We start from the raw sequence: 11294 nt of genomic DNA on the forward strand, positions 1-11294 counted from the left end.
CCATACATTTATTTTGTGGCGGTACTGCGAACGATCTTGTCTCATTTCGTGAGGATTGTCTATCTGCCAACTTTGGGGGTTATGTAAATTAAAATAACCATCACGTTTGCATGGTGATTCATCGCTCCAAATTATTTTATTAAAAAAGTTGGGATATGATTCATGCATTCGCAACATTTCACGGCAAAATCTAACCCTCGACAGGTAATCTCTTTCTTGTAGAGCCTGAACACGTTGAATGTGGTAGGGATGAAATCGATGGTATTTTGAAGCTTTGTGAACTGTAGTTTTTGGTAGTATTAATAACACAAAGTTCGAAGGGTCCAATTTCACAAAATCCACTTTCACTAATTCCGGTATGTAACATAAAATAATGTCAGGAGCAGGTACTAATGTACGTTTGTACTATTTAGCATGTCATTGGTCGGTAACAACAGCAACTTAAATTTAAATCTATTAAATACATTCTACCGTGTCTCAATCCTTTGCCCACAAAAGCGGCTATAACTTTTTTTTCTATTCGAAACAGTAAGAGTACCACCTTTCTGAAATCTTTATTAAATGAACAATTTTTTTATGTAATGTAAAGTTATAGCTCAGTGCATTTTTTTCACCAGAGATAGTCAAAGTTAGGGAAGAAAATATCAAAAAGTTAAAAATCCGAAAATAGTCATAATTTTATGATGCTTCCTTAATATATTTTAACTACATTGCATTTGAGTATGGAGAAGCAACTATCTGGAAGTATTTTACATAAAAAATTTACTAAGTATAGCCTGGTTTGTAGATGCAGTTAAAGAAAATACATGAAAAGGCACGATTTTTTTTTAATTCAAAAAATGTAAATATTTCAAAAGCGGTAACACTTACCTTAAAATTTTTTGTTTATCAGAGAGCTCACCCCCCGCCTACCTTCCCCTAAAGTTTGGCAGGTTACTTCTGGGACACCCTGTATGTAACTAGGTCTACCCCTCCGGCTGAACTATTATTTTTAGAATGTATGTTCTTGTGTAGCTCGTCAAAGGTAATAGCTAGGGCGTGGGCGGGAGTTTGTTCTTTATCAATTGGTAAATGGGAGTTGTGAGAGGGAACTTGGCTTTTGAGTAGGGCTAAGAAGTTCTTGTCGTTGTCACTAGACCACTGCGAATTGTTTGTGTTTTTAAAGTCGCCTCTTAGTGCTTTAACGAATTTCCATGCACTTCTAGTTGAGGGAGGATCTTTCAGTTCGTCTATCTTACTTTCAAAGCTTTTCTGTTTTGCTATTTTAACTTTGTCTTACCACTCTGCTTTGAGCTTGATCAGTTTTTCAAAATTTTCAGGTGATGGTACAGCTTTGCACTTTTTAGACGCAATTTTAAGAAAGCGGAAGGCCTTGTCAAAAGTCTCATCCCACCAAGCTTTTGGGGATCTGTTGGCACTGAGCGTATATGTGGCAGCCTCAATTTCCGTTCGGAACTGATTATGTATGTCATTAAAGTTAGGATCGAAATTGGTTAGTTGTAGATTGGCAAATAGCTTTTTTGGGATAGGAACCTGCGTCCCTGATGCATGACCGCAGTGGACTCAATGAGAATGGGGAAATGGTGACTTCCTCCTAGCCTGATTGGGTCGACCTTCCAGACAAATTGAATGTTACTATTTGTAAATGACAAGTCAAGCACTGACCCATTAGAAGCCAGCATGTCATTTGTGAATGTCGACGAACCGTCATTTAAATGCCAGAAATTATGTTTAAAATAATTTTATGTAGGTTGTTTCCTCGACAAGATTGAATGTGATCCCCCCACGCTCTCGCCCTAGCATTGAAATCTCCCAGAATAAGGACATTGCTAAACTGCTCAAGATATGTAAGGAGTCTCTGAATTTCGCTCTTAAAGTCATTTATTGGAACTGTAAGTGGAAAGTAAACTGCACAGATAATTAAGTTAGGATTGAGGAAATTTAATTTTTGAAATGTAATTTGTTTTTTAAGGACTATGGCGACGCCGCCATATCCATCTTCTCGGTTTTTTTCTATAATATTGTAGTTGATAATGTTTCTGTGTTGTTGCTCATTGGAGGTGAATATTTCACTGAGACATGCAATGTCACAGTTATAATGATTTAAATAGTATTCAAAGTTGGTAATGTTAACTTTTAGTGATTGACAGTTATATTGGCAGATTTTCATATGGTATATTTGAGGGGGATGTCTGTACCCATACTGATCATATCAACCTCGTTTTGTATCGAATTACGCTCAAATTGTTGCTTTAGGGCTGTAACCTTCCCTAGGACTCCTTGCATGTGCTCATTGGCGCATGCACTGTTAATTAACTTGAACAATTCTGACAAGAGTTTTTCCATTTCAGTTACCCTTCCATTCAAGTATTCTGGCTTTTCTAGCACAGAATCTCTGGGTGGTCTTACCCTACTTTCCCTAGTGGCTGGCTGCATTGGAACTGCTTTGTACTTTCTGGAACTGCGGCTGCGTGCCATAGAGCTATACTTGTGCCTAGTAAGTTTTTTGTTAACGTTAGTGTCTCTATTTTGGATATTTTCGTTTTCAGACGCGAGTGGCGGAAAGTCTGAATCCTCTACTTAAAGAAGTTCGAAACGATTTTCAACGGTTCTAATATGGTTAATGGTGCGCTCCTTTTCCCAAGCCGCGCAAGTGAGCTTATCTGTGGAGACATGGTCTGAACTGCCGCATAAAATAAATTTTTTTTTGCAAGAATTTTCGTCACATGTGGTGAGACCACACTTGATGCAACGTTTCTTAGATTTGCAGGCATATTGTGTATGGCCTTTGATTTTGTCAAAAAGAGTTCAACCGCTAGTGATTCTTTCGTTATTCATGTCACCACATTGTGACGAGTCAACTAATACAAGATATACACCAGAAAAGTTTGCTGGGTACAGTGTCGTGTCATTATTAGCATTTGTGCTAACGCTGTTCGCCACCACTGTGTCTACTTGCGGTCCGTTAGTCAAATCCATTAGCGGGCTATCGGTATTCATACCTGTCCCGTTATCTAGTTGTACATCTACACACGTTTCACTTATTTCGCTAGACTTTGCGACCCTAACCTCACTGATTACACCTGAGTCAAAATTGAGTTTACACAGCTCTTGGGATTTCAAATTTTTTTTAATTAAATGGGATTCCGCACTCTTTCTAAGCCGTTCGCCCGTGGCCAAATTGGCACCCGCAAAGGCTTCGAACTCGTCAGCCGATGACGCCCTCGATGACGGGGACGCCATAGGTGTTTTTTGCTGCCGTACGCGGCAGGCTTACTTTTAATTAAAACCAACGCATAGGAATAGTTCACCAAAAAATGTCACAACTTATAATTTAATTTGCAAAACCACTCACCTGCTTTCCTTATCACGACAGGGAAGGTGTTCTTTTAAATCCAAAGTTGACCAAGAGGCGGTCTCAAACGGAGAAACAAACGAGCAAATAAAATTTGCTATAGTATTGCTTTTATGCTCACTTCAACAAGAAAAAAAATTTTTAGGTACAGCACATTCAAATGTGCAAGTGCGCAGAAAAAAGTTGATCCTCAAAATAACTATATGTATGCGCCAAAACACGTCCACAGTCACTCGCTGATCAAAAGGGGAAAAAAGTTTAAGTGCATTCGAAAAGATTTTCTCCGTTCAAGTTTTTTCGCGGAATAAAAGAAATTGCATTCTCCAATCTCAAACGTTAGAGAACGATTCGAAAAACTATCGAGAATCATAGGGATCTCAACAAAAATGGGACATAGTTCTCGACTCGAGAAAATATTAATTCTCTACTCGAATTCTAATGTTGATCTCTAATGGGATTCGAATGTGAAAATCAAACTGTTTTGTTTTTGCTTTGTTAAATAAAATGCTTTGTTTGCGAAATGTGTATTAAATGTATTAACAATAAAATAATAATGAATTATTTGAACTTAAAAATAATTTATAATTCATTCATTTGGAATATAGCTTATTTACATTTATTTGAATTTGCGTTGTTTCTCTAATCGTTCTCGAATGGAATTCTAATGTAGTTCTCTAACTTCGTCATCGACTCGAGAACGATTAGAGAATTGCCCTAGTTATCTAATGCAGAAATCCAAATTTCTCTAACGTTAGAGACTGTGTTTGCTGGGATGTTTTTGCCTTTCTGTCCTTGTCTAGCGAACGCATTTCATAATTTTTTCGTTTTGCGCAACCATTGATTTTCAAGGCAATCATCTGCCCTGACAAAGCTTCAATGGGCAGACAATGTGCCTTTTTTGCCTTACAAGAGTGCGACATTTGAAAGAAACGAACACAAAGTTTCTCTTACCTTTTGCCTTTGTTTTAGAATCAAACACGACAAGAGAAAGGGGCAATCAAAAGGCGAAATTTTTTGGTAGAAACGAACAACACGATAAGAGTCTCGTCTGGAGGCATCTTTTTTGAAACTGCTTCTCTCTCAAAGGGGTTTTAAGATTTAGAAGCGTATTAGAAAGATGAACAACATACACTTAAGGGGGCCTATATTCTTAATTTATGAACTGGTATATTAAAAATTGCCACTGATTTCGAAATTGTCATTTTAGCACCAGCTAAAGATCTATCCGCGCACATCAGTCACGTCACAGTTCCACCGCGGTTCCGAACCGACCGTCACAGTTCAATCACAGTCAAAATAGCAGTTGTATTCACACATATCCGTCACAAATTTTTAGCTGCATTCAGTAATTTTTGCTAGCAAGAGGGTCCTGTGTAGTATACCTTGACAGCTTGTTATTTGTTATTCGTTATAGATAAACAGCCAGCGTCAAAAAATTCCACACACTGATCTATTTTATAAGATTTACAATGTTTTTCATGACAAATATTTTAGGGTAATTTTTAATAAAACTATAGTAGGATTCAATTTAACTTTTTTTCATTCCTTTAAAAAACGTCAACAAATAATAAATAGTATTCACCCTCGTTGCGAGAGTCGTGTCGAATGCAAGTCGTTTTTCCAAAGTCGAATCGTATCGAAAATTTCACGTCATTGCCTAAAATTTCCACTCGACTAGTGTATTAAAACGGAAAAACTTTTATTCTGCTGAGTGGCAGTGTATATATGTATATGTATATGCGTAGATTAAAATTCACTCAATCCTTAAAGTATCCGTACTCCTGTCGTCAGCGCCAATACTTTGAAAAATTTCCTCTCAGCATGTTCACGAAAAGTATCGTAAGCGAGATTATACCTTTAAGCAATAATATACGCAAATGAATAAATAATAATAATAGATTGGCGCTAACGTAAAATGTTAGTCATTCATATTCATAGTTTGTTAGTGTTTGGCCGAGCCTCTCCTCCGATGTGTTGCGTGCGCGTTGATGTTATCACCCAAAGGGTAGGGACCTACAATTGTACGCCGACTCCGAACGATGATTGTATTTTTTGAGAAGCTGTTTTTCATGGCAGAAATATACTCGGAAGTTTGCCATTGCCTGCAGAGGGGTGACCGCTATTAGGAAAAAGTTTTTTTATCTTGTTTTTGATGTTAGTCGGAACCTGGGCTTGATCCCAAGCCCCGCGGAATGGTAGTGCGCACTTTAAACCACTATACCACAGCGTCCGCAAAAAATTAATGGTCCTATTAAAAAGCTAACATTCCATTATGTTGTCATTTAAATCCAAGTAAATTATTACACTGTGTAATGGGGAATTAAACGAGACCTAAAAAATTTGCCCATTGTCGCTTACGACAAATCGAAAATAAGGTCCCATATGCACATATGTCACGGTGCGCCTGAATCGAGATTAAATGAAAGTTTGCTGGACATTGGACAATCTTGCAAATTTTAAAAGTGTATTGGTTTTAGTTTCTAAAGTTCAAAAATTAAAATCATACATACAGGGCTTGTCGAGAAAAGTGTCTTTGAAAATTTTCATTCCATTTTTTTTTAATTTTACACCCTGACGGAACAATTTAACCTATGCTCCAATACAAGTATATCTTCTTTTTCGAATCTCAAACAGAATCAAAACTTTCTTCGAAAAATTCCTATAAACATGTGTTAGAATAGTACAAAAACTCACACGTACATTAGAATACGGTAAATTTTTTACATTCTTTTCTTTTAGGAAATTCATAGAAACTTTACTCAGGTAAAGCTAACTTTTATTTTAATAGTTACATACTGTAGGGTAATTAAACTGTATAATTTTACATTTGTTTAAATTTTTGAAGTTAAATTTATTGTTCTATGAATTTGTTTATTGAAAAAGAAAATTTTTGATTATTAATAAATAAACTTTCAATGTTTAAACATTAAAATATTTTTACTTTAAAATAAACTTAAATACATGTAAATATACATATATCCTAAATTTTTGGCGATCAAAGTTTTTAAGAATTGAAATTCATTTTAAAAGAAGAAAAGCGCGAATTGTACTAATTTTTTTGGATTGAATTGAATAATTATTTTATGCGGTACGATGAATTAACAGCAACATCAATTGATAATTAAGAAGCATTGCGTTTTCTTGTCTCAACATAAGTCTTCAACTATCAACTAACCTTTTAATACATTCAGATTGAAGTGCGAATTGCTTCTGACGAAAATTCATCATCTTAGTCATTATCAAGTTTGAACGTGCTGGAACATTTACGTTTACGAATATATCAATTTTGTAAAGTATTCGCAAAGAAAGTACTAGTAACGAAACGGTAGAGAATTACCATTGGTAGCACTGCGTTAATATCCATAACGTTGGCAACCTTAGCTATCAAATCTGACAGCTCGGCCATTTTGACCGATTCCTGAAAGGAGAGCTGCAGCCTATTTTACCACGAAGGAATAAATCCGGAAAAATGTAGGACATCATTGGAGTTTACAACTCAGGTGTGGACAAAAAACCTAAATAAAGCACTTGAACCACAAGCGCGACTACTTATTCACCCGAAATGTCACAGCGAATAACAAAGCAGGCGATAGTTGAGGCACTGGGTAACGCGGGCATAAGCTTCTCCAAGTCGGCTAACCTAACCCAACTAAAGCGCCTCTACGCCGGACTCCACCAACTCGAAGAGCACGAGGATGACGCCTCTAACTCCGAAGAAGAGGATCCCGTATGGGTGGTATCCGCAGACGTGGATGATTTCGCCGGCTTTGGCGCCAGCGCGCTAACAGCCACCCTAACTAATGCCGAAAATGAGGGCACCACCCGGCCTGCCGCAGCCACTGCCGAAAAACTTCCCGTTGCCACCACAACCTCTGAGACCGGCCCCCAGATAGTGAACGTGCCGTTGCCGCCCCCAATAAATCTGTTGCCACCACCAATGCCGCCACCGCCGATATTATGAACGATGACGAACGTGCCGCTGACGCCGCCAGAAAAGCTATCGCCACCGCTAATGCCGCCATGAGGACTGCGGCCATAGTTAATGGAAATGCCGCTGCCGCCAATACCACTGGTCGACACCACGGCCCGAATGACCGCCACCGCCGCCATGCCCCATACGTTCGCCGCCGCCGTCGTAGGTCTACTGTCGTAACCGCCCAACCCATCCCAGCCGAGGGGATAACCACGACACCTTTAGAAAAGCAGATAGAAGAATTGCAAAAAGCAACTGCTGGAATTGAGACGCCAAGTGCAGGAGCTCGAAGACAGGTTCGCCAACATGCTCCACCCGCAAAGCAGAATTTTGCGATATTGAACACGCGCTGCCTAAGTTCAGCTTAGAGGGCAGTGCCCAAACCATAGGGAATTTCTTAGCGGACTTTGAGGAGATTATGAGGACGGTCGAAGCCGATGATCGCTTCAGGCTTTTAAGCCTACGTCGCTCGCTCGAGGGCACCGCCAAACTTTTCCTGTCCACTACCTCGGCGCTAAGCTACGAAACGCTAAAGGAGGCCCTCATGGAGGAATTCGCCATCCCAACTAGCAGACATGACATCTATCGGATGCTGGGAGGAAAGCGGTGGGACAGACGACGGGAGACCTTTCACTTTTACATCCTGTCTATGCAGGCGCCTGCAAAACGGGGCAATGCCGATGGCGCTATGCTTCAACTGCAGTCAACGTGGGCACATAAAGCCAAAATGCCCGTACGACCTACGCCCCAATGGATCTTGCTTCCGCTGCTGGAAGATGGGGCATGACCACCGTTCCTGCCCCAACCCGAAAAAGAGCCTGAAGTCGCTGCCCGACCAACCAGTAAATGCCGTATATTACGAAGACGTCGTGGGACTCGATAATTTAGACTTAGTAAGTATTGCTTTGATATTGACCCGGTGGGAAGTGCAGTGTTTAACAGTTTCGTTTCTCTTTTTGATACCGGCAGTCCAACTAGTTTCGTGAAGAAATCCTGCGTCCCCAAATGCCTCAATACATTTAATAAGCCGGAGCGTAGTTACGTTGGGGTTGGAGGCAAAAGAATTAACGTAGTAGGCGTTGTCGACTGCACCATCAACTACAAAAATCAATTAAATAAAATTAAGCTTAATATTTTACGTGACAATGAAATGTACACTCCCCTAATCTTGGGCCGCGATTTTCTAAAAACGTATAAAATACGTTTAACAAAAGTGAAATTTAAATATTCAATAAATGAATTAAAATCGGTTAGAAAATCAAAAAAACTTTGCACTTCTCTGCCGGGTGAATTGGTTAATGTTATCAACGGGTTCAGCCTTTCCAGAGACCATGGGGGACGCGCCTGCCGTGAAGACGTTAACTCAGTAGCACCAGATATTTTTAACTCTGAATTAGGTATTGATGAAGTTGATGTAGATGTTGGCCGTCCAGGACCAGATATTCTTAACCGTTTTAATGAAGACGCTGATTTAGATATTGCCAGCCGTGAAGATGTTAGTTCAGCAGCGCTAGATATTTTTAATTCAGAATTAGGTATTGATGAAGTCAATGTAGATGTTGGCCGTTCAGGACCAGATATTTTTAACCGTTGTAATGAAGAAGCTGATGTAGATATTGCCTGCCGTGAAGACGTTAACCTAGTAGCACCAAATATTCTTAATTATGAATTAGGTATTGATGAAGTTCATGTAAATATTGGCCGTCCGTTGGGGTAAGCCTGCCGCGACAGTCCTACCTCAGAAGTGCCAGATATTTTTAACATAGAGGTCGGTAGTGGAGATACCGACATAGATATAGATCTTACGTTAGGGTCAGCCTGTCGAGAGCAATTAAAGTCCGTAGTGTACGAATCGTATATCAGTTCCAACGTAGAGATAGAGCCGTACGAATACAAAATAAATATCCACCTAACTTCAGACGTGCCTTTCTACTGTGCTCTTCGTCGGCTCTCTTTTGCTGAACGCACAGCCATGCAAGATATTGTAAAGGACCTAGAGACGAGAGATGTTATCCGCCCTAGTAACTCGCCGTATGCATCCGCGATAGTCCTAGTAAAGAAAAGAAATGGGCAGCTGCGCCTTTGTGTCGACTACCGAGGCTTAAATAAAATCACTGTCTGCGACAACTACCCACTACCGCTCATAGACGATTGCGTAGAATACCTGGAAGGTAAACAACTATTTTGCGTGCTAGATTTGAAGAACGGTTTTCAACAGGTTGGAGTTTCGCCAGATTCTATTAAATATACCTCCTTTGTTACCCCGGGCGGACAGTATGAGTTCCTCAAAATGCCGTTTGGGCTTAAAAAACGCTCCGGCCGTGTTCCAAAGGTTCATCAATAATATTTTTTGTGATCTCATCGAAGGTAGGAAAATCATAATATATATGGACGATATTATAGTAGCGACAGTTGACTTTGCGGAACACAGAGATCTCTTGCGAACGGTATTTAACCGCATAAGACGAAGAGGCTTGACGCTAAATCTGTCAAAGTGTAAGTTCGGTTACAGTAAAATAAAATATCTGGGTTACTCGGTATCAGCCGCTGGAATCACGTTAAGCGAGTCACATACCAATGACATCAAGAAGTACCCAATGCCGATCAGCTATAAAGAGCTACAGTCCTGCTATTTTCGTACTTCAGACGTTTTGTACCTTCGTTCTCCAGAATCGCTAGGCCCTTGCTGAACTTATTGAAAAAGGGCACGCCCTTTTTATTTGACCACGATTGCATAGAATCATTCCAGAGGTTAAAGTCGGAACTGTCGAGGGCCCCGGGGCTGTCAATCTACAACCCACTGAGAGAGACCGAGTTACACTGCGACGACAGCGCAACGGGTTTCGGGGCCGTCCTACTGCAAAGACAAGACGATAAGAAAATGCACCCGGTGGCATATTTTTCCAAGACCACTTCAGCCGCCGAAGCGAAATACCACAGCTTCGAGTTAGAGACGTTCGCGATAGTGTATGCCCTACGACGATTCCGGCCGTATTTAGAAGGGATCCCCTTTCAGATAGTAACTGACTGTAACTCCCTTGCCCTGATTCTCGAAAGAAAACAAATTAATGCTAGGATAACCAGGTGGGCTTTGGAGCTAGAGAATTATAATTATAAAGTTGTACACCGCAGAGGCACTGCCATGAGACATGTAGACACCCTGAGCCGCTGTGTTATGGCGGTGGATTATGACACGGTCGACGTAGAATTTCGGGTACAGGTAGCTCAAGAACGAGACGAAAATCTAAGATATTCGTGAGAAATTGTTGACGGGGAAGGTAAAAGACTTTGACTTGCAGGACGGCCTCGTATGTAGGCTACGGGAGGACGGTAGTAGGCGAGTCTGTGTTCCAGGCGAAATGGAGGACAACATCTAGAAGTACATCTAGTATAGTAGTAGTTGACGCTTTCACGAAGTTTGTAGAAATATACCCAACTAATTCGACCAGCACCCGAGAGGTCACCGCCGCCTTAGATAAGTACTTCAACTACTATGATGCCGATGATGTGAATAGCCAAATTTCTGAAGAGAGAAGAGAATCCAAGCGCTCTTGTAAAAAAATTCACACAGCTAATCGGTAGTAATAAGTTTCATATTATCCCACTATCTAAGGGAAATATTCGCGAAACTAAAGTACAAATTTATTCCGAACAGGATTTTCGAACAGTGTCCAAATACCTGAATGACACAAACACAAAATTTTATACATACCAACTTAAAAGTGCAAAAGGTCTACAAATTGTAATTAAAGGTATCGAACCAAGCGTTGAAGCTGTGGAAGTTTTGGAAGCACTTAAAGAACNATGTTTAAAGTTGAGCTCGAGCCTGAAAACAAACCTCTGGGCAAAAACGATGTGCATCCAATTTATAAATTACAATATCTGCTGTATCGTAGGATAACTGTGGAAGAACCGCATGAGAGAAATGGCCCTGTACAATGCACCAACTGCCAGGAGTATGGTCAT

At 40.1% G+C, this 11294-nt stretch overlaps 1 protein-coding gene across 3 annotated transcripts in view; it reads left to right on the forward strand.

The window, feature by feature from the left end:
• The first annotated feature begins 1302 nt into the window (after nucleotides 1-1302).
• Nucleotides 1303-11294, forward strand: part of LOC108358140 (uncharacterized) — an 18643-nt gene continuing 8651 nt past the window's right edge. The window contains exons 1-2 of one of the 3 annotated variants that reach the window (XM_017609314.1): nucleotides 1303-1463; nucleotides 1751-1892. In XM_017609314.1, the coding sequence (XP_017464803.1) occupies nucleotides 1428-1463; nucleotides 1751-1892 (178 nt within the window). In that variant the 5' untranslated portion in view covers nucleotides 1303-1427. Of the gene's footprint in view, nucleotides 1464-1750; nucleotides 1893-6385; nucleotides 8222-8297; nucleotides 9584-11294 lie in introns of those variants that run through there. The other 2 variants (XM_017609312.1, XM_017609313.1) reach the window with 2 other exon arrangements.

This window comes from Rhagoletis zephyria, unplaced genomic scaffold (genome assembly GCF_001687245.7).
Source record: "Rhagoletis zephyria isolate East Lansing unplaced genomic scaffold, Rhagoletis_zephyria_1.1 Rzeph_scaffold_00213, whole genome shotgun sequence".
In the NCBI taxonomy this organism is placed as follows: domain Eukaryota; kingdom Metazoa; phylum Arthropoda; class Insecta; order Diptera; family Tephritidae; genus Rhagoletis; species Rhagoletis zephyria.